The 27,837-nt window shown below is 33.3% G+C and overlaps 2 protein-coding genes across 2 annotated transcripts; both read left to right on the plus strand.

The window, feature by feature from the left end:
* Nucleotides 1-14,589: 14,589 nt before the first annotated feature.
* On the plus strand, nt 14,590-23,854 carry LOC132748317 (uncharacterized). The gene is made up of 5 exons (XM_060737889.1): nt 14,590-14,710; nt 15,250-15,297; nt 18,636-18,730; nt 21,227-21,283; nt 23,678-23,854. The coding sequence occupies exons 1-5, from the start codon at nt 14,707-14,709 to the stop codon at nt 23,852-23,854; spliced, it is 381 nt and encodes a 126-aa protein (XP_060593872.1). The 5' UTR covers nt 14,590-14,706.
* A 419-nt stretch (nt 23,855-24,273) lies between these two features.
* LOC132748318 (thrombospondin-1-like) lies at nt 24,274-27,444 on the plus strand. Its single transcript, XM_060737890.1, has 5 exons — nt 24,274-24,295; nt 24,939-25,058; nt 25,643-25,816; nt 26,227-26,397; nt 27,073-27,444. Exons 1-5 carry the CDS (start codon nt 24,274-24,276, stop codon nt 27,252-27,254), a joined length of 669 nt encoding a protein of 222 aa, XP_060593873.1. The 3' UTR covers nt 27,255-27,444.
* Nucleotides 27,445-27,837: the final 393 nt, after the last annotated feature.

A 27,837-nucleotide genomic window follows, 5' to 3' on the forward strand; every position in this document is an offset into this window, starting at 1 on the left:
AGCATATATGTCATTCAGTTTTCAAAGAAAACTTCGAAATATAATGTTCATTGATCAGTGACAAAGGACTGTTAAAGTATGTATGCCAGAAACAGAATATTAAATCCAAATACATAATTTCTGTTAAAAATTTTACTTTACAATACATATGTATATATTTTTAAGGACTTTAAAAGTTATGTGTTATATAAGCATGAAAAAGGGAACATCACTCTCACAATACTGACAGTAACTAAGTTTTTACAATATATATGTATATATATTAAGAATTTTAGTCAATTAAACTGAGTATACATTTAAAAGGACGTTTCATAAAAAAACATCAACAATTTCTTTCAGGAATTTTTTAGGCCGCTTAAATGCGGCTTAACTGAACGTTACTAAACGTTACATTGTACACAGAATTGACAATTTCCCTTTCATTTTTTAAACATTTTTTGGCGTAAAACAATAGATTTTAAATCAGCTTGAAGGGAAAAGTTATTCCGTTGAATGCTGTAGAATTTAAGATATTTTGTCCGCCTATGCCATTGTAATACCCATAACAGTTAGTAGTATAGGCGTCTCTTTGGCGTCACAACTGCGCATGCGCGTTGCCATATTGAATTCTATATATAGAATGACATCATCGTTCTATTTTTATAATGTGATCATCCGACTATTTTTAGAAATCTATTTTTAATCTCCCGGAAGTATACGGAGCTGACTCGTATACCCGATCTAGGGCTTGAATCGCTGACATTGTAGGTCAGGTCCTCGGCCCTAGACGGACAGATAATTACTATCATTACAGATAAAAGAAATGTTTGTAAATAGATACGTGCTTAACATTATAAGTTATAAGTTATAAATTATAAAAAATAGTTTTTTGAATATGTTCAAAATAATATTTATACATTTGTAAAATATTACTTGTTTACTCTCCAACATCTAGTAAGGAAATGACTGTCATGGCGTTGCGTCCTTGTAGACTGCGCATGTGCCGATCTATTTTTAGTCGCGGTATTTCACAATCACCAGGAGCTATTTTATCACACGGGTGTTAATAAAAGCAAAAGGCATTAAGTACAGTCGCCGCTCAGTCTAGATTTACAATACCTAGCGGAACTATTTTGAACAAAAACGCTATATACTTCGATACTTAATATAGCTTTTAATTAATCACAAAAGATATAAAGAATTTATTATCCTTTTAAACGCAGCGACCGTCAAGTAAAAACTCATCAACGAGAAATAGCTACGCATGCATTAACATATTTTAACACTTCATATATTGTACCGTTCCTTTTAAGTGCATTCTACGGTCAACTGATTGCATATTTTAAAAACGGTTGCCCTTCAGCAACTGGTCAAATTTTGTGATTTTTATGAACACTTCAGATTCCTATTTTTTATACGATAAATTTTTCTGAATGAAATTTATAATACACTTATGTATACGAACGTTGTAAACTGATTTTGAATGAAATTTATATTACAATTAAACTATAAACCGGTTTTTTATTGTTTGGGCAACCGTTTACGCTCAAAATTTTTGAGATAAAGTCGTTATAAGATAGAATAAACCGAAAGCTTTTGTTTAGACCCCGGGTTTTCGATTCGATTTTCAGCCGTTTTTAAGTTATGACGCAAGAGCGGTTTTAAACCCTAAATTGCGAAAGTCAATAAAAACGTTAGAACTTTTTACCAATCGATCCGTCTCGTCGCGTTGATTAAGAAAATATATAGTTTTATGGGTTTATCTTTTACCGTTTTCGAGTAATTCGAGTTTAAAGGCACCGGAAGTGACGTCATGGAAATTTCAAAATCGATTTATTTCCGTAATTTCTTTACCGAATATACTCGTGTTTGGTATCGTTGTAAAGCATTTTACCACACCTGTTACCGGACGTAATTCAAATAGCCCGGACCAATTGGACCGGAACTGAAATCACTGAAGCGTAAAAACGTGTTTTCTGTACCACGCCTGGACCGGCGGCGGCGGTGGTGGTGGTGGTGGCGGTGGCGGCGGTGATGGTGGAGGAGCAAGATATAAATAGAAGACAGATCCAGTTTCCAGACTTACATGTTTATTTATAAAATATACGCAGAAAACATATTCTTTTCTATACACACGTATTAAAAACTGATTGGCTGCTATTTTTGGCATGACGTTATTCATCTATTTATGTTATTGATAGTGACGGGACCAAAATCATCGGTCAATAATCCGTTTGTCTGATTGGTTACATTCAGCCCGTTAGAAAAGAGAAACTGCTTTTAGATTGGACAATGTCATTTCTAAATTTATATCAGCGCATGCGTATAATGTATCACAGTGGTGACTTCAGTCATTTGGTGTTTGAACGTTGTTGACTAAACATCATTACGCAGTAAGTTGAGTTTATATTTCAAGTACAGTGTTTTCAATGAAGAATGTTTCATAGAAATAGAGCGTTTATGCACTAGAGATTTTTAGTCCGTATTCATAAAGAGCGCCTTAAAACATTTCGTACGATACCAAACATGACCGGATTATATTGACTATGGAAGGCGTAAATCAACATTTTACGCTTGAGCGATTTTACTTCATTTCTCGGCGTTTATCCGAGTTAGCGATACAAAAGTATACATTTTCTGAATCTAGTGAGTAATACCTTTCGTTCGATACAGGTAATGATAAGATCGGTCCGTTGGTTGAGGAGAAAAAAATTAATTTCACGCACGAATGACTTGACATCCGGTTTGATCGCCTGACTAAAATGTACTCGTCAAGACCTTCAATTTGATACCAAACACGACTATGTTTCGTTCATAAACGAAAAAGTTATGCGCGTTTTACCGCATGAGTGATTTTGTCTGCCATATTCAAACTCTCCTATCTCAGAAACGGTAAAAGATAGATCCATATAATAACACATTTTCTGTATCTTCTCGCAGAGATCTTTCCATTGTTACATAAATCTAAGGGTTTGATGAATTTTTAAAAAATGGTTTAAAAACCGCTTAAGGGCCATAACTCGAGAACGGCTGAAAATCTAATCGAGAACCTTGGGTTTATTTTGAAGCATTTGGTCAGGTCTATCAAATGAAACAAATATCTTGAAAATGTATATCGTAAAGTGTTGCATAAAAGACAAAAAGGCGGTTTTAGATACATAATGTCAAAATTTATCCAGTCATGCTTCTCCACTTTTCATTGGTTCAAAACGAGGCTGTCTATTTTTAAACGTCATCGTTCTTCAATTTGATTGACTGATCAAAAATAGAAATACCGGTTTAAACCTGTCGTAACTGAACCGAAAACGATAGGCTATAGTAACTCGTCATAAATAGTTTGATAGGCAAGGAGTAAATACTGGGGGTAAGCTTATTTTAGTTATTTTAATGATTTTTATGCATGAGTGATTTTAATTTCGATTTTAGTCCGTATTCATAAAGAGCGGCTTAAGATATTTCATTTGATACCAAACACGCCTTAGTTCGGTCCAGGCGTGGTACAGAAAACACATTTTTACGCTTCAGTGATTTCAGTTCCGGTCTAATGGCTTTTTGAATAGCGTCCGGTAACAGGTGTGGTAAAATGCTTTACAACGATACCAAACACGAGTATATTCGGTTAAAAAACGGAAAAAAATCGATTTTGAAATTTCAGTGACGTCACTTCCGGTGACTTTAAACTCGAATTACTCGAAAACGGTAAAAGATAAACCCATAAAACTATATATTTTCTTAATCGGCGCGACGAGACGGATCAATTGGTAAAAAGTTCTAACGTTTTTATTGACTTTCGCAATTTAGGGTTTAAAATCGCTCTTGCGTCATAACTTAAAAACGGCTGAAAATCGAATCGAGAACCCCGGGTCTAAACAAAAGCTTTCGGTTTATTCTATCTTATAACGACTTTATCTCAAAAATTTTGAGCGTAAACGGTTGCCCAAACAATAAAAAAAACGGTTTATAGTTTAATTGTATTATAAATTTCATTCAAAATCAGTTTACAACGTTCATATACATAAGTGTAATATAAATTTTATTCAAAAATAATTTTCGTATAAAAAATAGGAATCTGAAGTGTTCATAAAAATCACAAAATTTGACCAGTTGCTAAGGGCAACCATTTTTTTAAATATGCAATCAGTTGACCGTAGAATGCACTAAAATGAACGGTACAATATATGAAGTGTTAAAATATGTTAATGCATGCGTAGCTATTTCTCGTTGATGAGTTTTTACTTTACGGTCGCTGCGTTTAAAAGGATAATCAATTATTTTTATCCTTTGTGATTAATAAAAAGCTATATTAAGTAACGAAGGATAAAGGGTTTTTGTTCAAAATATTTCCGCTAGGTATTGTAAATCTAGACTGAGCGGCGACTGTACTTAATGCCTTTTTCTTTTATTGACACCCGTGTGATAAAATAGCTCCTGGTGATTGTGAAATACCGCGACTAAAAATAGATTGGCACATGCGCAGTCTACAAGGACGCAACGCCATGACAGTCATTTCCTTACTAGATGTTGGAGAGTAAACAAGTAATATTTTACAAATGAATAAATGTTATTTTGAACATATTCAAAAACTTTTTTTTATAATTTATAACTTATAACTTATAATGTTAAGCACGTATCTATTTACAAACATTTCTTTTATCTGTAATGATAGTAATTATCTCTCCGTCTAGGGCCGAGGACCTGACCTACAATGTCCGCGATTCAAGCCCTAGATCGGGTATACGAGTCAGCTCCGTATACTTCCGGGAGATTAGAAATAGATTTCTAAAAATAGAGGGATGATCACATTCTAAAAATAGAACGATAATGTCATTCTATATATAGAATTCAATATGGCGCCGCGCATGCGCAGCTGTGACGCCAAAAAGACGCCTATACTACTACGCCATGGATACGCAACGACGTCATGTTCAAAAACGTGGTTTAATGATCAACTTTGACGACGTGTGTACAAAAATTGGATGAAACTATCGAAATAAAATCAACAGAATCTAATCAGAAATATGGTCAATATTTTACATGCCATTTTTGAAGACGCTACTAAAAATGTTCACAAAGTGTCGCGTTCTACCATAAAGCATGCTGGATGTTTTTTATACATTGGGAATAAAAAAAAATAATGTAAAAAATATAAACGTCCATACAACTAAAGTTATATCAGTTGCGCAGAAAAAAAACAGAAGCAAAAGATATAGGTTCAGGTAAATGATTATTGACTAGTGTTTAGAACTTAAAACAAAGTCACAGAAAAGAAAACCTTTCGTGAAAACTATAAATTTATTTTTTAATTGTTCACGTATCAAAAAGGCATTATGTATAAAGTCAAATTTGATAGAATCGATATGTTATGTCCAATGCCAAACTTAACAAAATGTATATAATTTATTAGTTTTTGTTTGTTTGTTTGATTTTTATATCGCAACAACACTGTCAAAGTCAATTTAACGATTATCCAGCTATAATAGAGGAGAAAGATCTCATGGGCTCCACCGTGCATAAATTCAGACACAAACCTCAGTAGAACTACCGACGTTCTATAAGCTTGCTGGAAAGTATGCTCACAAGAATGCAACGTTGCTGGTAGGCTTCGAATCCACTGCGAGAAAGGCGAGTGATTTGAAGTTTTTGACCATAACCACTCGGTAACGGATGCAGTATTTGGATATAAATATATATAACGAGATAGAATAAATGAAAAATAAAACAAATTAATACACTATTTTCCCCTACGTTTTCTTCCTCTTGTCTTCTTCTTCTTTTCTTTCGTTTTTTCTTAATTTTCAAAATAGAAATTATCCCTCTTAAATAGTTCATGTCTCACACAAAACATTTGTTGTTAGTATTCCTGCTTCCGAAATTGCAGACGACTGATGTTCAGTAGTTGTATGTTCATGCTGTCTTATTTTATAAGTTTTTTCAGTAATTTTTTACAAGAAAAACAATATTGTTTGTCTACGGATTTGTGTATATATGAAACAATACATAGGACGAGTTTAATTTTGTCATAAACAATGGACAGTAAACGTCTAATTTAATTTCACAAGAGCCTTATTTTTTACAATCTTACTTTAACTTATTCGTCAACAATATGCAAGAACGAGATCATCTTTATCAAATTAGTAAATGTAGTGTTTCTGCTTCCACAATTGGCACATGATTTATTTAAGAAAGTTAGTTTTGGCAGTTGTATGTTAATGCTGTCTTACCTAGCCATTCTTTTTACAAGAAAAACAATATTGTTTGTCTTCGGATTTGTACTTATATGAAACAATACATAGGACGAGTTTTATTTTGTCATAGACAATTAACAGTGAACGTCTTATTTAATTTCACGAGAGCCTTATTTGTTTACAATCTTTCTTTAACTTGTTTGTCAACAATAGGCAAGAACGAGATTTCATCTCTATTATATTAGTTAATGTAGTGTTTCTGCTTCCTCTGCTTGACACATGATTGATTTAAGAGAGTTAGTTTGGCAGTTGTATGTTAATGCTGTCTTATTTCATAAGTAAATTTCAGTTGTTACACACCTCCGCTATTGTTTGTGACAGGTCTATATGACAGGGTCTGTTGAAACAAAGGAAAATTCGTTAAGAGGTAAATTATTCACACGTGCACAGGTTTGGTCTTGTCAGATAGACCCGGTCATGTAAAACACTTGGACAGATATGCCTGCAAAGAAATCATTTAAGTAATAAGAAATAAAAAATGAAAAATAAAATATAAATGATTATCATAATATTCCAGTCATAATGGAGAAAATTTTTTAACAACTTAATATTAAATGAGTGAACATTGCAACTATTTTAACAACCATGTATCACATCTTGAGATGAAAATAATGAACAACATTTCAAAGTTAAGATTTATTTTATCGCATCATGTTTCAAAGTTATAATAATCTAAGCGGTTTTTTAGCATTTATTAAGTTCACAAAATGACAACTAATGAACGTTGTAAGTCCATTTTTATATCACACTATAATGTTAGTCACGTTATCATAGCATACATGTTACGACATTTAAAAACACAAAATGCATAAGATGCGTAACAAAGTGGATTGGTCTACAATGAGCACATTTTCCATAAGGGTTTCAATTTTCGATAGAAACAATAAAAATGTAAAATTAGAATATTTTTAAAAAAAATTGCTTGAAAAAAATGTAAATAAAGTCTTAAAGATCCTGTAACACATTTTTTTCATGGTTTGATTTCATAAATATGATACTCAAATTAAGATTTTGTCAATATTGTAAGTTCCAATAAGCATTTTTTATAAATATATTACCCAATTTAACATTTCATGTAAATAAAGGGAGGAAATTAGAAATTTATTTTCTATAAATTCTAAGTCGAATTTTGCAATGCATGTTATTTATTGATTACATATAATGTGCACAAATATTTGCAGTACACTTTTACATATTCTTCGATGTCTGAAAACTGTTTTATTTGCATAATTATATACATATATAATTATTTACAAATGTAGTAAACACACAATAACAGAATCAATCGCAAAACATACAGGATCTTTAAGCAATTTAGTATAAATATTTACATTATGATAAACAAAAATACTTTGTTCTAGAACACTTTTTTATATATGAATCTCAAATTTGCCAACAAACGTATATAAGTATTTCGTTGTCCGACGAAATGTCTGATAAGAAATACTATCAACATAATTATTCATTGTTTTCATACCTCCTACAAACCAATTCACTTTGAAATTGACACATTTCACATTTATCATTTTAATTTTTACTTTTTTACGGAAAAAAGCTCAGTTAAATGCAAAATATCTGTTAATCTTAAGCAGACAGCTGATATAATCTTTTTACCTGTATATGCGCTGTGTTGAAAATAATATTTATTCATTATATGAAACGGATCGGCCATTGCTCGAGCCAATACTATTACGGTGTGTAAGTTGGAAATCCGCCTCGTACATCAATATTTCGGTTAGGGAAAGACTTTGTCACGAAATTCATGAAACACCTCGAGCGCTTAAAATGTATAATAGTTCGGTAATAAGTGACATAAGTGTCAGCCAGCCACAAAGGCTTTCAAATAAAGTTAAATACATAGAATATATTTTTATCGCCGCGCATGGATGCCGTACAGTCTAGCATGATTCACCTATGAATAGAGAAGATGCACTATAAATAATCTGAAGTAAGTTTCCATTATTATTAAACTACGTCAAAATACTTAACGTTTGCTACTTTTTTGGGGGGTGGGGGTTACGTCACATCAACACAGTATAGGTCATATCGCGACGTTCCAGCTTTACCTGTGGAGGAAGACCTCAGGTGCCCTTCCATGCATTATTTTAGGCACGAACGGGCACCTGAGTAGAACCACCGACGTTCCGTAAGCTAGCTGGATAGCTTCCTCACATGAAAGAATCCAAAGTCCCTGTCGGGATTCGAACCCACGGCGGTGAGGGGCAAGTGGTTTGAAGTCAACGACCTTTACCTCTCGGCCACGGATGACCCACACGTTTGCTACTGAAAAAAGATATAAATCTAAAACATTGTTGAAATATTAGTAAATCCTAACAGACACTGTTCTTACTCATAATATGGTATATAAGAAACTATCATTCTTAAATAATCTAGAAAAAAATGGTTATAGAAAAAATGTACAATTATCAGTAATACTTTAATATAATTTTCAAATTTTATATCATAACATGCTGAACACACTCATTTATGGTGTTCATATATATATATATAAAAGATTGTGTACAACATGTTATAATATAATATTTGAAAATTTATGATAATAATATTTCTTCATATTACTCACCAATATTATCATTTGAATAGGAAATGTTCAATCATTTTATCATGATATTACATATATATTTGTGAATAAAATGTTAAAATGTGAATATCAGTATCATCAAAAATTATTAACGTTTGATTTAATTAAAACTGATTAAATTACTTCAACCATGTAGTCGTTATAGGTATAGATCATTTCCAACAGCCTTGATGTTGTGTTGACCTTTCCGCTACATGGTTGTGTGTCTGCCTTGTAACCAAGTGGTCTTGGGTTCAATCCCTTTCATTGCCTGAAGATTGTTCAGGTTAATAATGATCATTGTTGTGAGGGTAAAATAAAAAATGACAATGATGTTCGTTTGCCATTTGTGGGTATGAAGAATCATTTAGCAATCAATTAGAGTTAAGTCAGAAATAATAAGACAGTGCTTCTACATGTAGCTTGTCCTATATTAACTAAGGAGATCTTCAGTATTTGCAGGGGCTAAACTAAACAGCTTAACAGCTTATATTGAGCGTTAAATTACTTTTTTAAAATCTTTGATTCATAGAATCATTTTTTTCATTGAATTACTTAATGTATAAAACATATAAGATAAAAATAAAATGAAAATTATTCTGAAACATTTAAGAATCGGCTCCTTTTGGTAAAGAGACGTTAGCCCAACAAATTGAAGGCGTATGTCGGTTTTCCCTGTGAAGGCAGACATCTGTGTAATATCTGTTTGTAAAATCGGTCGGTTTTGAAGTCCAAAATTTGAGAATAGACCAGGGTCGAAACGTCTTGGGGACGAAATGACTCGATATGTATCAAATTACTTCGAAAGTATAAGTAAAAGTTTTAGCCCTCAGCAACGAATTGACATCCCAATAAATAAAACTTATTATTATTCTTCATCAAATTAGTAACATATATTGCTTTAAAACTTACCTTATGGGCAAACCGCAAAAATCATTCGGCTGATCATATGCTTGTCAAGCAGAATATAAAGTAAACCGGAAGTTGTCAGGTTTGATCGTTCACCCATCTAATTAAAGGTTATTTCTTTTTCAATATTCACTTTGCAATTATAAACTTCAAAATTTAGTCTTTTTTGAAAAAAAATTCTGGAATATCATACAAAAATATGCGATGATTAGGCCGAGTAAGTTGAACATTGCGAGCTGTCAATCAAATTCCCTTATCTCCATTTATAGAATTACGCGAACTTTCAAATTATACCCACTATATTTGTAATACAGTAATTCAAGCTATATTGCATATGATTTTCAAAAGAATAAATTTGTTATCTCTTCTTCTATTCGCAATAATTCAAAGTTTTCAGGAATACAGAATTTTTTTTTCTCGCGTCGGTCATGATCGGATGATCACTATGCATTTAATTTCCTTGAAAATGTAAGAACACAATATAGCATTTATAGTGGTGATGAAATGTCACAGCAGTGGACGTTATCCTGTATGGTTGGACATGTTCGGTTTGTAAGTACACTAGTTGGGACTAGTTGGGACTTCGTCCCAACTAAAAATGATACGAGGTGCGGTACTTGATGTTGTTAACTACGCTCTTACTTTATGACATTCACATATTTTGTATTACTTTATGACATTCACATAGTCTGCCTTACTTTATGAAATTTACATAGGTGGTTTTTCTATATGTCATTCTCATAGTCGGCCTTACTTTATGACATTAACATAGACGTCTTACTTATAACATTCACATAGACGTCTCACTTTTCACTTTATGTAAAAAAGAAAGTATAAGTAAAAGTTTTAGCCCTCAGCAACGAATTGACATCCCAATAAATAAAACTTATTATTATTCTTCATCAAATGAGTAACATATATTGCTTTAAAACTTACCTTATGGGCAAACCGCAGAAGTCATTCGGCTTATCATATGCTTGTCAAACAGGTCATAAAGTAAACCGGAAGTTGTCAGATTTGATCGTTCACCCATCTAATTATAGGTAATTTCTATTTCAATATTCACTTTGCAATTATAAACTACAAAATAATTTCAATATATCAAAACAATATTCAATAAAAATTGTCTTTTTCAAAATTTTGTGGAATATCATACAAAAATATGCGATGATTAGGCCGAGTTTGTTGAACATTGCGAGCTGTCAATCAAATTCCCTTATCTCCATTCATAGAATTACGCGAACTTTCAAATTATACCCGCTACATTTGTAATACAGTAATTCAAGCTATATTGCATATGATTTTTAAAAGAATTAATTTGTTATCTCTTCTTCTATTCGCAATAATTCAAAGTTTTCAGAAATACAGAGCACTATTTGTCACTAGCGTCGGTCATGGTCGGATTATCACTATGCATTCAATTTCGTTGAAAATGTAAGAATACAATATAGCATATATAGTGGTGATGAAACGTCACAGCAGTGGGCGTTACCCTGTATGGTTGGAAATTTCCGGTTTGTTAGTACACTAGTTGGGTCTTGTCTTGTCCCAACTTAAACAAGTTAAATGTTTCATGCTTCACATCAAAGACGCCGCCAAATGATGTGAACAGTCAATCAGCATTGAAATTCGTTCTCTATTACAGTTGAATATCCGGAGCACAAACCAATTTTGTCTGCATGTTCTTAGTATGTGCTCGTTGTTTAATAATTAAGTTGCATATTTTTCTTAAAAAGTAGAACCTTATGCATTAATTCACAAAGTAATGCCATGTCTGAAATTCTGAAAAATTTGTCTGTTGCGACAAAGATTGAAACGTCTGGTCGAAGCAAAATAAATTGGATAAATAGTAAAATTGAAATGATTGGTGTACTTAAAATAAATTCAAGACAATATGTGCCGATAATATGTACATTTTAATATTGGTACGAATTGCATAATGTTCGAATGATTTTGAGGACGAAATGTTCTGCTGTGATCTCCCTTTACTTGTAGCGTAACCGGTGCGCAGAGTTGGCGTACTTTCTTAACGGTTGAGGGAGAACCACCTCTCTGATAATGGGCTTGGTTTAGGCTTTGTAACTTGTTATTTAATGATTCGGCAAGTGATATTGATCAAAGTTGTCCTGGTTCCCTGGTTCAACGAAGACTAAATGCTACATACGGAGCATCATATTAAATTTGGCGACAATTTAAAGCGGATCCGAACTTTAACAGAGGCGGAGCAAAAGAAGTGAGTGGCACTGCCTCAGTCGTCACCTCTCTCAATGGTTAAGTTTTAGAACGATCGACTATAGACTGGCTCATTTTCACGTTATTTATAATGTTGATAAAATTAGATAATAATAAAAAGAATAATTATGATATTCAAACATGTCACTTCAGTTACACGTTTATTCTAACCCCATAAAGCTCTGTGACATATTGTACATTAAAATAGCTATTTTTATTAGAAATTTTGACGTGAATTTGTTTAAACAAAATAAAATACACAAAATCAAGTCTAAAATTTTCCCCATTGCTGTATGGACAAAAGCATATCTACTAGACGCCGCGTTCTACGAGGTGCGATGCTTGATGTTGTTCACTACGCTCTTACTTCATGACATTTACATAGTTTGTATTACAATATGACATTCACGTAGTCGGCCCTACTTTATGATATTCACATAGACGTCTTTCTTTATGAAATTCACATAGATGTCTTACTTTATGACATTCATATATGCGGTCTTACTATATGACATTCACATAGGCGGTTTTACTATATGATATTCTCATAGTCGGCCTTACTTTATGACATTCACATATACGTCTTATTTCATGACATTCACATAGACGTCTTACTTTATAACATTCACATAGACGTCTTACTTTTTTACATTCACATAGGTGGTCTTACTATATGACATTCACATAGTTGGTCTTACTATATGGCATTTACATAGTCGTCTTACTTTATGAAATTCACATCGTTGGTCTTACTACATGACATTCACATAGTTAGTCTTACTATATGACATTTACATAGGCGGTCTTACTATATGTCATTCTCATAGTTGGTCTTACCAAATGACATTCACCTTGTCTTACTTAGAATCTAACTATGAAAAGAGTACAACTTTGCCTTTAGAGTGAGTAGCGATATAGAAATGATCAAATGTCAGACGCAAGAAGTATAACTGCACATAGCAATATCTAACATTTACAGGTTTTTCAAAATCGTTTCGATGGATCTGTGAATTTAACTCGAAATTTCAAAGAATATACAAAAGGATTTGGAAACTACTCGGGATAATTTTGGCTTGGTAAGCATATCAGACACAGTGAACCTAATATTTCTCAACACATACCGTAGATTTACTTTAATATGCTATGATAATCAGTTAAAGAAATTCAACTTTGTTTCATATGCTGGACATCTTAGTTAAAATAATTATTAGATCACACATTTAAGACAAAATGGAAATGAATAATTCATTTCTATTATGATATATCATTACATCATATAACTTCAAAGGCATTTATACATATATATTATGTAGACAAAAAGGAAAACATAATTTGATATTTTCATTTTATAGGATTAAAATACGCAGAAGAAATGGCCTCAAATGGACCAACTGAACTAAGAATAGATCTCACAGCAGCAGATTACGCCATTGCTTACGAAGTTTTTCCAAAATTTCATCTTGGTTCATCTCCCGGATATGAACTCCATATAGATCCGGGAACTGGTACTGCTGGTACAAAAGAATCCTCTTATACTATGATCTGAAAAACAAAACAGACTTAATTCAAGTTAAAATAACCTGTAATTTTACTCAAAGAAACGAGTTTCTAGTGAAGCAACGCAATAGAAGAAAATTAATTTATCTTTTCATATAGCATCATGAAGTTAAACAGGATTTGCTCTTGTCAGAGGATTGGAACTGACATGACATGGTTGGGTATGTGTATATCTCTAGTTTGTAAACTAAGTGTTAAGTCAATTCAGACCTGCGGAATGTAAGTGTGAAAAAAACATCATTTGAGACTATTATTTAGAATTCCATTTGTGTGCAAAAACTCAAAGAAGGTGTGACAATAAAAGAAATCTTTTATTTAAATTGAATTTATCATTATAAAAATGAGCTTAATCTTTCGAGGAAAAGTTCGTATATGATTCATTAACATAAGATATGCAAGGAATTAGAGAAAACATATGGTCAAACATCTACTAAAAAAGTTGATATGACATGAAGGTATCATACCGACATGCAAAAAAAAAAACTGTTCATTTATATGTCTTATATATTGTGTCATCATATAATATTCATTGTTATTAAAATTATTGAATTTGATTGCAACTTACTCTATATTTTAATTATCTTAAAATACGGCGGCCAACTTGTGACACCGATTAGGACAGTGCAAATTGCATTTTCATTAACTATAGCTTTTTAAGTTTTAAAATAAAAATTAACTGTTAAGTTTAATCTGATATTTAGAAACCCTTGTATACTGACATAGACCGGTATGTCCCAAAAAAGAGACCAGATATCCGCATTCGTTTGCAGCATTAACATGTTAATGGCACCATAGCCGAGTGGTTAACGACTCGGAGTATCAATCAAAAGATTTCTGGCCACATGCTCCAAACACGTCAGGGGCAAGCCATTGTTTCCGTGAGCAATAAACTAAAGTACTGGTTGGTTCCAAAGTGTTTTAATAGGCTTAATTTAATTTTAAGTATTTAAGTCGTATAAACCCAAGTGGAGTTATATTAAAATGAATTGGCCGTTACTCTATAATGTACATGTCATACATTTAATTTTATATCAGAAATATTCTCTTATGATAAGAGCAGTCTAAACAGGCTTTATCTATGTCATAACTTTGTCCTTTTGACTACATAGTTCACAATTATATATGTCACAATCGAGCGTTATCTTTATGGAACTTTAGATAAATGTGTTTCAATAGAAATCGTAGTGTGAAAACAGAAATATTATGGGTAAGTTAAAGAAATAAATCATTAAGTATTTTATTTAAATAATGATCAAAGTAGAGTGTTGTAAGTCATACAATCATGTAATTTTTGGTTGTTTCTTTTAATGAATTTGAGTTGTTGTGGTTTTCTTTTTTATTAAATAAAACAAAAATATAACGAAAGATAAATGTTTTTGTTTCAACATGATTTATGCATTATTTCTTTTGCATTTTATAAACTATAAACTCTTTAGCCGTTATGTTAAAAAAAACAACAACACGTATGCTCAAAATATTGTGAGAAAGGAATAAAATGCCGTCGTCCTTATCTTTCTTTCTCTGTCTGTTACTTTTTGATAAATAGAAAATCTAGAATATCATGCATGAAGTGTATGCTATTGTTTCGTTATTGTTAAAATAACAACTATTTAATATTTTACTCTTGTAAATACCATTTGTGTTTTATCGAAAGTTACTTTTGATTTTTCCATTTAATAAAAATTTGATATTCAGCAAACAAGTTTGCTCTATCAAAGTTTGGTATCTGATTGGCTTATCTTTCAGATGACGCAATTTATATGGTGCTTCTTATAGCCTTGGTGGGATACTCTGGTTTGTATAACTATATTGAAAGCATCGTTTAAATAAAGTGGCTGATTTGTTTAACTTTTGTGCGTGGATTTGTCGGCGCCTTATCGCATTGTCGTCTTGCCTCTAGCAAACACGCCAAACGGCGAAGTGTTGCGATGGCACATTGTCGCTTATAGAAGAATTTAATATTTGGCGCTTCGACGAGCCATTTGACATCACAATTTGAAGCCAACCATTAGATAAAAGCCAAACTCAGTGCGCCATGGCGACAACACGCCGCCCCAAAATGCGCAGTTTGGCGCATTTCGCAGCGACAAGACGTCAAGACAAAAAGGCGATATCGATATTTGTTGTGTTGACACAAGCAAAAGTGTAACAAATCAGCTACCATATTAAAAAGATCTTGAATTTTACAAATATAAAGAAGACTGTGAAAAATAAATGGCCCCTAAATATTATTCACTTCAAATAAAACAAAGTAAAATTTGAAGAATCAAACATTGCCAATTTTCAATGGTGGCTGATTTGGAACATTTTTGTGCGTCGTGATGTGGCTAGCGTCAGAACGACAAAGCGCAAAACGGCACATGGTCAGAGTTTTGCCTTGTCGTCCTGTCAATAACGATGTACGCCAATCGGCGCGGTGTTCTGATGCGTGTTGTGACGATATCACATTGTCGCTCGGCTCAAATTGAAGGATTGGCTTTTTGTATATATTTAAGCAAAGCAACAGGGCAACATCACGGCAACGCGCTGCAGGACAACGCGTCGTTTGATGTGCTTTGCTAGCAACAGGACGACAAGACGACAGTGTGATAATATAGCGACAAGACGACAAAACAATATAGGTTGTATTGCCGCTGTCGACAAACAAGACGCAAAGTGTTCCAAATCAGTCAGCATACAATTCAAAAATAATTGTCTATGTCTTGCGAAACAAAGCGATCATATAAGAATTTTCACTAGTAATGTAATGCGGCAGTGTTAAAAAAATCAAACAGCGGACGGTTATTTTTGCCATCCACCGTCCGCGCACTGCATATAAATATATATGTAAGGAAGCGCCCTGGTGCCGATTTATAATGCACTATAAATGGATAACTCCTACAAGGAAGATAAAAACGGTAATTAGGAGTTTATAACTCCTACATAGGAGTGTTTCTCATACGTAGGACTATATAAACAAGCAATTATCATAGTATTGCAAGCAATCCGTAAGTCCCCTACCGGTTAGAACCCCAGCAGCATTCTGATGGGCCATTGGCCATTCAATTTTACCAGTGGACGAATGACATGAATGAACTTAAATCTTTTGAGTTCTAAGGTTGTTCTATATCACAGTAATGTGTTAAGTTTCCCTGCCTAGTAAGGAAATTCTGTTTAAACAACCTTGTCATATTATTATGATGTGGGATTTTAAAGTAAATCCTATAAGGAATGAAGAAGTTGGAGTGAAAAATACCAATTGCTCGAAAAAAATCTAAGTTCAAGGGGGAGATAATTCTGGAAATAGTCTTGCTAGAGTATCTAACCTTCTCAAAAATGTTGAGTGATAATAAGAAACATATATATGAAGTTTGAAGTAGATACATTAGGAAATAAATAAGTTATTTAAAAAAGACAACATTTTTTTCATAAAAATTCTAAGTTCAAGGGAGGTAATACTGATAATTTTTGTGCTAGAGTTGTAAACCTTGTCACATATGATGTGATTGATGGCCAGAAACTTATATTAAAAGTTTGAAGTAAACACCTTAAGAAATAAAGAACTTATAGTGAAAAAGCTGAAAAATTTAAATCAGAAATCTTGAAATTCAGGCTATTTGTTGCCATAGCAACCATAATTTTCAACATAGGAAGAAAAGAAAAAGATGTGCATAATCTCCAGACTGCCATCTACCCATATTTGAAGTTTCATAAAAATATTTTCAGTTTTTTTTTAGTTATCACTGGATCCAGTTTATGCCATAATTTGCCTTATTTTCAGACTATTTGTTGCCATAGCAACCAGAATTTTCAACATAGGAAGAAAAAAAAGACGTGCATAATGTCCATACTGCCATCTATCCATATATCAAGTTTCATAAAAATATTTTCAGTACTTTTTGCGTTATCGCGGGATCCAGTTTTGTGGACGGACGGACGGACTGACGGACTGACAGACAGACAGACTGACAGGACAGACAGACGGACAGACAGACAGACGGACAGACAGACAGACGGACGGAGGGTAAACCTAAAGTCCCCTCCGGTTAAACCGGTAGGGGACTAATTATACGTAGGATTTATATCAAAGCGCTGAAAGCACTCAGTGCGATGGACATGTATGCTACAGCATTACTTAGTATAGCATCCTTTATAGTAAAATAAATTCTATATGTCAAATTGTTATTGTAGCAAGCCGCTTTAGTAACTAAGCTTATTCTGTAGGCAGAGATGATTTAGAGCGAAAAAAAAAGAACAAACAAAAAAACCCACAAAAAAACCTCTAAAATCTTATATATTGTTGAGCAGTAAAACTTGATCCGGAAATTGAAAGTCACTGAAAATGTCATTTTCTTCATATAATAAAAATGATTCTGTATTTTGTACATTTTGTAATATTGACTGTATAAAGGAATTGGTATAGGTTAACTTTGTTCAAACTAGGACATAATTAATATTTAAACATGCATGCAAATCGCAACTTTTCGGAGCTTGAACAAGTCACTCCACCACCCCACCCCAAGCATGTAATCAACTGAAACGGCCGAAAATAGATAAATTTCTCGTTTAGGTAAGCTAGTTCGTGTGAAATCTTTAAAACCGTTTAAGATTTTTAATAATAAGACACCTAAATGCTTGTTGGCGAGTAGAATGTTCGAAGTGTTGTGAAGCATTTCTTTGGGATACATTGCCAATGCTTACAAACGCTTAACCCCAAACACTTCACCTAAGGCTTTATAAGGAAATATCTAATCTAGAAAAAGGATTGGATGGGGATGAAGTGTCTTACAATGTTAACTGTCTTAAAATGTGAATTGTCCACAAAATTTGAGATTTGGAATGTTATGATGTGTCTTGTTCTATCGCCGATATACCGGCCAGGAAAGTTATAAACTCCTATTTAGATTTTCATCTCCTACGTAGGAGATGTAATCTCCGATTTAGAGTTCTATTTCCTATGTAGGAGTTATTAAGCCCTACTTAGGGAGAAATAAAGTCATACGTAAGAGTTATAAACTCCTAACTACACTTTTTATATCTCCTGTGTAGGAGTAATAAAGTGATAAGAATACAGTACGCCGTTAGGTTGATATATGTAATGATACTTTAGTTGTCAAAATACGAATGTTTCTCCACCAATGTTGTTTTTTCAGAAGCTCTTGAATGTTACAGCAACTTCTGCTCAAATGTTGTTGATAAAGTTAAATGCAATATCACAACAAGCACTCTATCGTGTTCAGCTGGTCAGGTAAGAAAAATCGTTTAGTAGCCACGAAGGCAAAATATACTTAATTGAATATCATACACATTAATGAATATTTAAAATGATACTTGAATTTAATTGTGATGGTCTAAACGAATACAAAATTACAATATTTGCATTTCAAGTACAGAGTAGATAAAGTAATAAATCACATTTCACACAGATGTGATAAAAATATTAGCTAAAACTGCTTTACGACAGTGGCGATCAAAATTATGCGTAAAAAATTCATACGACTTACTTACTTACTTACTAACTAACATAGGAATCCTTTTCTTGTCTTTTTTCAATAGTCATTATGTGTTCAATTATTTTGAAAAGAAAAAAAATGAGATGAAATAATTGATAAAAACGTCGAAATTATCATGTCGAAGGTCATACAGTTGAAATGGTGAACCTATTATTAGTCCCCTACCGGTTTACCGGAGGGGACTTTAGGTTTACCCTCCGTCCGTCTGTCCGTCCGTCAGTCCGTCCGTCCACAAAACTGGATCCCGCAATAACGCAAAAAGTACTGACAATATTTTAATGAAACTTGATATATGGATAGATGGCAGTATGGAGATTATGCACGTCTTTTTCTTTTCTTCCTATGTTGAAAATTCTGGTTGCTATGGCAACAAATAGACTGAAAATATGACAAATTTTACACATAAACTGGATCCCGCGATAACGCAAAAAGTACTGAAAATATTTTTATGAAACTTGATATATGGATAGATGGCAGTATGGAGATTATGCACGTCTTTTTCTTTTCTTCCTATGTTGAAAATTCTGGTTGCTATGGCAACAAATAGACTGAAAATATGGCTAATTTTACACATAACCTGGATCCAGTGATAACACAAAAAGTACTGAAAATATGTTTATGAAACTTGACATATGGGTAGATGGCAGTATGGAAATTATTCACATCCTTTTCTTATCTTCCTATGTTGAAAATTCTGGTTGCTATGGCAACAAATAGACTGAATTTCAAGATTTCTGATTCTAGTTTTTAAGTTTTTTCACTATAAGTTCTTTATTTCTTAAGGTATTTTCTTCAAACTTTAAATATAAGTTGCTTGTCATCAACCACATCATATGTGACAAGGTTTACAACTCTAGCACAAAATTTATCAGAATTACCTCCCTTGAACTTGAAATTTTCATGGAAAAAACATTGTTTTTTTTAATAACTTCTTTTTCTGAATGTATCAGTCCCCTACCGGTTTACCGGAGGGGACTTTAGGTTTACCCTCCGTCCGTCTGTCCGTCCGTCAGTCCGTCCGTCCACAAAACTGGATCCCGCAATAACGCAAAAAGTACTGAAAATATTTTAATGAAACTTGATATATGGATAGATGGCAGTATGGAGATTATGCACGTCTTTTTCTTTTCTTCCAATGTTGAAAATTCTGGTTGCTATGGCAACAAATAGACTGAAAATATGACAAATTTTACACATAAACTGGATCCCGCGATAATGCAAAAAGTACTGAAAATATTTTTATGAAACTTGATATATGGATAGATGGCAGTATGGAGATTATGCACGTCTTTTTCTTTTCTTCCTATGTTGAAAATTCTGGTTGCTATGGCAACAAATAGACTGAAAATATGGCAAATTGTACACATAAGCTGGACCCAGTGATAACACAAAAAATACTGAAAATATGTTTATGAAACTTGACATATGGGTAGATGGCAGTATGGAAATTATTCACATCCTTTTCTTATCTTCCTATGTTGAAAATTCTGGTTGCTATGGCAACAAATAGACTGAATTTCAAGATTTCTGATTCTAGTTTTTAAGTTTTTTCACTATAAGTTCTTTATTTCTTAAGGTATTTTCTTCAAACTTTAAATATAAGTTGCTTGTCATCAACCACATCATATGTGACAAGGTTTACAACTCTAGCACAAAATTTATCAGAATTACCTCCCTTGAACTTGAAATTTTCATGGAAAAAACATTGTTTTTTTTAATAACTTCTTTTTCTGAATGTATCTACTTCAAACTTCATATAAATGTTTCTTATTGTCACTCAACATTTGTGAGTGTTCAATACTCTAGCAAGACTATTTCCAGAATTATGCCCCTTTTGAACTTAGACTTTTTTTTGAGAAATTGGTATTTTTTACTCCAACTTCTTCAATCATGATAGGATTTTAAAAATGTTATATTTTGATAACAGGGATGCTTAAAAAATAACTTTAGAGTGTCTTTCAGTCTGTCTGTACATAAAAACTATTTCCTGTGATCACTTTTAAAGAACTTTTTCAACAAATTTACTTTAAATAGGAACCTAAGTGAATGGCCAATGGCCCATAGAATGTTGCTTGGGCTCTTACCGGTAGGGGACTTATGGATTGCTTGCAATACTATGATAAGTGCTTGTTGTAAAAGTTTTGGGCATTTTATGTTTGTCACAACAGTTGCTTTGTCAGTCAGCCGATAACATATGTTCAATTCATGAATATATACAATTATTTTTCCAGTCCTGTTACAAAAATCTGACAACAGGACAACAAAGTCTTGGGTGCATTGACAATCAGGTAATTAAAATCCTTCTATTCAGTATAATTGTTGAGGAAAATTGTTTGAAAGAGACTTTGGCGGCTGTAAAAAGTCGCCCCGTACATTTAATCAATGATGTTATATTTTCGATCCTTGAAGATCGTTCAGCACGACATTATTGCTGTGCTTGTGGTATTTTTAGTTTCAACTCTTTGCCATTTTCTAGTTGGGTGGTTCCAATATTCCTACTTGAATAATGTTGAATCACCCTTAGGATATGTTGCCTGCTTTTTAAATTTGTCTTTTGACGTCTTATCTGTGATCAGCATGCTTCATAACCTCTGATCCCCTTTCAAAATTCTATTTTATTTAGTTCCGCCCATTGTTTTCTCGTTCAGGGCACACGCTTTGTTACTTGGGGACCATACGCCGCTTTTCATGGAATGGCACGGAAGTGTCACATTGAAGGTTCCATGATAACCGTCGTATGAACACATCTGTGGATGTTTCTAAATTCAAAATTCTACCATTTCATGTTTAAATGTTGAATTCTGCTTAAGCCGGTGCTAGGGGGCGTGGACGGTAACTTGCACTTTCCAGTACCGTCCATGAACAGGCTCAATCAAACCGAGCCTGCAACATTTTCAATTTTGCCGTGTTGGGCTTTCTTTAGGGATTCTTTATTTATCTATTTTATGATCACATCCGTGTTATTTGTGCCGTGTGGCGGCTGTAAAAAGTCGCCCCGTACATTTAATCAATAATGTTATATTTTCGATCCTTGAAGATCGTTCAGCACGACATTATTGCTGTGCTTGTGTTTTTTTTGGTTTCAACTCTTTGCCATTTTCTAGTTGGGTGGTTCCAATATTCCTACTTGAATAATGTTGAATCACCCTTAGGATATGTTGCCTGCTTTTTAAATTTGTCTTTTGACGTCTTATCTGTGATACGCAGGCTTCATAACCTCTGATCCCCTTTCAAAATTCTATTTTATTTAGTTCCGCCCATTGTTTTCTCGTTTAGGGCACACGCTTTGTTACTTGGGGGCCATACGCCGCTTTTCATGGAATGGCACGGAAGTGTCACATTGAAGGTTCCATGATAACCGCCGTATGAACACATCTGTGGATGTTTCTATATTCAAAATTCTACCATTTCATGTTTAAATGTTGAATTCTGCTTAAGCCGGTGCTAGGGGGCGTGGACGGTAACTTGCACTTTCCAGTATCGTCCATGAACAGGCTCAATCAAACCGAGCCTGCAACAATTTCAATTTTGCCGTGTTGGGCTTTCTTTAGGGATTCTTTTATTTATGTATTTTATGATCACATCCATGTTATTTGTGCCGTGTGGCGGCTGTAAAAAGTCGCCCCGTACATTTAATCAATGATGTTATATTTTCGATCCTTGAAGATCGTTCAGCACGACATTATTGCTGTGCTTGTGGTATTTTTAGTTTCACAACTCTTTGGCATTTTCTAGTCGGTCGGTTCGAATATTCCTACTTGAATAATGTTGAATCACCCTTAGGATATGTTGCCTGCTTTTTAAATTTGTCTTTTGACGTCTTATCTGTGATACGCAGGCTTCATAACCTCTGATCCCCTTTCAAAATTCTATTTTATTTAGTTCCGCCCATTGTTTTCTCGTTTAGGGCACATGCTTTGTTACTTGGGGACCATACGCCGCTTTTCATGGAATGGCACGGAAGTGTCACATTGAAGGTTCCATGATAACCGCCGTATGAACACATCTGCGGATGTTTCTAAATTCAAAATTCTACCATTTCATGTTTAAATGTTGAATTCTGCTTAAGCCGGTGCTAGGGGGCGTTGACAGTAACTTGCACTTTCCAGTACCGTCAATGAACAGGCTCAATCAAACCGAGCCTGCAACATTTTCAATTTTGCCGTGGTGGGCTTTCTTTAGGGATTCTTTATTTATCTATTTTATAAATTATTTCAACGCATTCATCTGTGTCTTATAAAAGAATGAACTAGAAGTTCACAGGTCAGAAATGACAATTTGTGTACGGAAAAGTTTTAACAGAAAAATACCAAATATAAAAAGATATGAGTTATAATGTATTTTGTTTAATTTTAACATGCATTTTCCAGTACCGTCCATGAACAGGCTCAATCAAACCGAGCCTGCAACATTTTTAATTTTGCCGTGTTGGGTTTTCTTTAGGGATTCTGTATTTATCTATTTTAAAAGTCTGAAAGAAATATTGAATGTGAGAAAATTGACATATTTCTGCTGGAAAAAAGTCAATTTCTTTCTTTTTCTTTCTTTTGTTGGATTTAACGTCACGCCAATACTATAAATGTCATATTGATACTTTTCTGTCCTTTTTATTTTTACAGTTAGTAATTAAACAGTCAGTAAAGTTCTTTTTGTTTATCTTCTTTAACAATTCTTTAATTCAGAATTGTGATTCGCATGCTGCAGTTTCTACAATTGTTGGAAGAGATCTTGTATCTAGGGAAACGTCTTCGTGTTTTGAATGCTGCTCCACCGACCGTTGTAACTCCGCCCTTTGTCTCCATCCTGGACGTAAGAGTGATGCTGTTTATGTATTGAATATGTTCTTGTTTATACATTAAGATTTGCTCTTTATTAATTTTGAATTATAAAATACCTTCCCTTAGGGTTAAGTTAACCAATATAAAGAGCACTGAAACACGAGACTATCTGATTTGTACCAGATAGCTGAGTATTTTGTTGTTCTTTCTCTGTTGTATCATAAACGAAATTAAAAATCCTTTACTTAAATCCCAAGACCAAATGTAATCAATTAACGATCAAATGAATATGACTTTATATATATTTTTTTCCCTTTCGCTGACGTACCAGTATGTAAACCCCGGATAAATCAAATAGTTTGTTTATCACCGACAGACAGTGCGGTATCTTAAGTACGGGTAACTTTTACCTACACCCAAGTTTACGCACTGTGCATATATGGGTATATGATTTAATATGACACATTTTCAAAAGAAAGGTCTCCAAACTATTATACAATATGTCGTTAAATGCTGTTCAAAGTAGGTGATAGGAGAAGTTAGTATGAATAATAATAGTCAGCACTAAGAAGTAAATTTTTAAGAATTCACATAAACTTTCTTGTCTGATGACTATATGTATATGTTTATATTAATCTTTGTATAAAGTCTTTTTTGTCGCTGCTAATGTTAAGCTCTTATCTTTACTTGACTGTCTATCTAATCCAAAAGTTATCTCTTGTGTTCTCGGCCTATACATTTCAACAAGGAGGACGTGTTTTTTATTTTTGGAATGGAATTTAACCAAATATTCGAAACGGTGAACTATTGGAATGTCTATTTGTAATTTGAATGTTATCTATGACAAGTTTTCTGGTCAAGCCGGTGCTAGGCGACGTGGGGGGACTTGCACTATATGGTAACGTCATGAACAGACTTAGTTTAACAGAGCCTGTCATATTTTCAATTTAATCGTTTCTGGGTGTTTTATACGGATTTTCCGTTTTCTCTCTTTTACTCTCGTATATCATTGTACTGAATCATAATTAGTTACCAACAACTGGCATTTATTCGCACAAACTGTGTTTATATTTCTTTCAACTATTACGTATATTTTGCAGCAACAATTTGTATTAGTGACAATACTTTATCGTTTGTACAAATTAAAGTTACATATATATTTCAGCCAAAGCGTGTGTGGATGACGAATCAGTGGACTGTGCAAGATTGAATTCTATCTTTAGCATCTGTAGTGACGTAGCACACGCTAAAAGCGTTTGTGCAAAATTCTGTGGACTCTGTATGGGTATGCATTATTCAGTCTTTTTTCAATTTTTTCACTTTGCATCATTTGTAAAAAGCATTAATTGAGGACAGGAAAACTGTTGAAAACAACAATTTTAAGAAAGCTTATTATGAATAAAGAAAGAGAGAGACAGTAGAAGATACCCGGTTCATCATCCTTGAAGAAGTTCAAGCACAGGCACGTTTATTATCTTCTTTGAAGTCAGAGGGTCTGGCTAATACCCTGCCCCAGGGTAAGACAATTGCATCTCTAATTTTACAATGTTAACAACAGAGGAACAAATTATAACCGAGACAGGGAAAACTATATAAACTATATAACACTAATGACACTAAACATTATACCTGTATATGCAGTTCGCCTGACCGGTTCAACAATTTTGTTTCCTGTTTAATGTGTTATACATGTACTGGAAATACAATATCTTACTGTTTGCACATGTAGTGTGCTCATCTCAAGAAATGAATTTTAAGTGTTTATGATTGATTTCTTGTAGTTTGACAAAAGATTATTTAAAATTTTTATTGCAAGATGAAATTCAGAAAGGAAAATTGTTTTTTTTTATGGACGGCAGTTTATTTTAGTTGACGGAAATTGGACTTTGTGGTCAACATGGAGTAAATGCGATGTTACCTGTGAAAATGGACATCAAACTCGGACTCGAACCTGCACTCATCCGGCACAAAAGAATGGCGGCCTTAATTGTGTTGGAGACGGGATAATGACAAAAGTTTGTAAGAAAGAACAACCATGCCCTGGTTAGGTCTATACAATTTTCTACGACAATGTTAGATTATCATGTATTTAATGATAAAGCTTTTTACTATACATAAGCACATATATCCCATCAGATAAAACTATATATGTTTATTAATTACAAACCAGTGAGAGCAAATTATTTATTTATCATGATTATTAACTGTTAAGTATAGGATTTAAACCTGTACATGACGCATACGTACTATTAAAAGAAACTGTTCTATCCCTTTTTTCATTACCTTATTGGCAATCCCTGAGGGAGTTTAAAATAAGACTCTTATATAATACAACATTGATTTCCAATTCATTCCTAATTCATAATTATTGAAACGATAACAATAAATATTTAAAATCGAGTACAATACACGTTTATTCAATTTAAAATGGCACACTATCGTTTGATTTTAAGTTCATGGCGGGTGGAGTGATTGGTCAAATTGGGGCACGTGCTCAGTAACATGTGGCATGGGCTTGCAACGTCGCACAAGGACATGTTCTAATCCACCGCCAATTCTCGCTGGAAATCATTGTTTCGGAGACAGATCTGAAACACAACTTTGTATGCCTTCACCATGTGCAAGTAAGTATTGAATTGACATAATATTTGATCAATATCAAAGTCAAAATATGTTTTAAGCATAAACCAAATATAAGTGAAGCAAATTCGATTAATAAAATGCGTTAATCATTTTATCCCGACAATCAGTCTACATTTTATCTGTTTCAGCATGAACCATGTATAATTGAAGCCAACTGAAGTCATTGTACACGAACAAGAATGTTTGACTAAATATAATAAAGGCCATACATGTTGTAGCCAAATGCCACTCCAAACATTTTAAATATATTTAGATGCCAAAAAATAAATAAAATAATAAAAAAATAAATAAAGAAATAAAAATATATCAAAAGAAAATAATTAGATATTCTCAAATAAAATCTTTTTCCTCATCATCCAATTTTACACATTATATTGAACCACCTAAAAAGAAGAATATTGAAAATAATTTTGAATGATATTGAAACATTTTTCATCCTTACGAAGTCATCCCGAGCATGATTTTGCGCTGATGGACATTTTTCGATACACAACTCTAAAAGATAGCAAAGCTTTATGATGTGATTTGTAATTGTTCTAGTAAATCAATCGTAGGGATGCAAACCGGTTAGGTGAGAAATTATAAATCTACCAATCGTCGTTTTATTATTAATTTTCAATTTTTGCTTTTAATATGATCTGAAAAATATTTTACAGACGGCGGTTGGAGTGACTGGACTTCATGGAGTTCATGCAGTGCAACTTGTGGCGGAGGAATAAGAACTCAAACGAGGTCATGCTCGAATCCTTCCCCATCACCATACGGACAAAGTTGTGTAGGATCAAATGACAGAGTGGAGTCCTGTGCTAATAATAACTGCGGTATGACATTTGACTGAGATTGATTACAAGAAAACAGGACGTTTCAGTCACAAACTGAATCTGCCACAATGTCTCAATTTATTTTTACTTATATACTACGAAATGTTTGTTGCATACAGCATGTTTATACTTTTTTGAACTTATACAAAGTGGGACCGATATATCTTGGACGGAAACGTCTTGGAGTCAAATTGACGCAAAATCGCTGATAACCGTACAAGATGCTCTAATATCATGAACATGTCATTCAATTGAAAATCTAATATGATATTTAAGAAGGAATTGCGATCACAATTTTGTAGATGTATGGTATTGTGGTTGTATCTTAATGACTTTCATGCTTTTTTAACTTTCAAATTTCGTGAGTTTGACGAGTATAATATTATATTGTTTACAACACAAAACAATCATATTATGTCTACGGCATTTGCAATTAAAGACATATTTGGAATATTGAGCTGGTCATTTTGCTTATAAGTTTTTTTTCTCACTAGCTGGATAGAAAAAATCGAAAATATTACTAAAAGTAACGGTTTTGGAAACTCTTATCCCACGTGGGCTTATCTCACACTCCACGTGCAGCACTTCATTTACTTATTT

This window comes from Ruditapes philippinarum, unplaced genomic scaffold (assembly GCF_026571515.1).
Source record: "Ruditapes philippinarum isolate M1 unplaced genomic scaffold, ASM2657151v2 ctg7153_1_1_1_1, whole genome shotgun sequence".
Classification (NCBI taxonomy): domain Eukaryota; kingdom Metazoa; phylum Mollusca; class Bivalvia; order Venerida; family Veneridae; genus Ruditapes; species Ruditapes philippinarum.

Coding starts and splice junctions, on each gene's coding strand:
- LOC132748317 (XM_060737889.1), top strand. Junction 15,298..18,635: donor AGCCTTGGTGGGATACTCTG/GTTTGTATAACT, acceptor TTGTTTTTTCAG/AAGCTCTTGAATGTTACAGC. Junction 18,731..21,226: donor TATCGTGTTCAGCTGGTCAG/GTAAGAAAAATC, acceptor TTATTTTTCCAG/TCCTGTTACAAAAATCTGAC.
- LOC132748318 (XM_060737890.1), top strand. CDS start 24,274: ATGTCGTTAAATGCTGTTCAAA. Junction 24,296..24,938: donor GTCGTTAAATGCTGTTCAAA/GTAGGTGATAGG, acceptor TATATATTTCAG/CCAAAGCGTGTGTGGATGAC. Junction 26,398..27,072: donor TATGCCTTCACCATGTGCAA/GTAAGTATTGAA, acceptor AATATTTTACAG/ACGGCGGTTGGAGTGACTGG.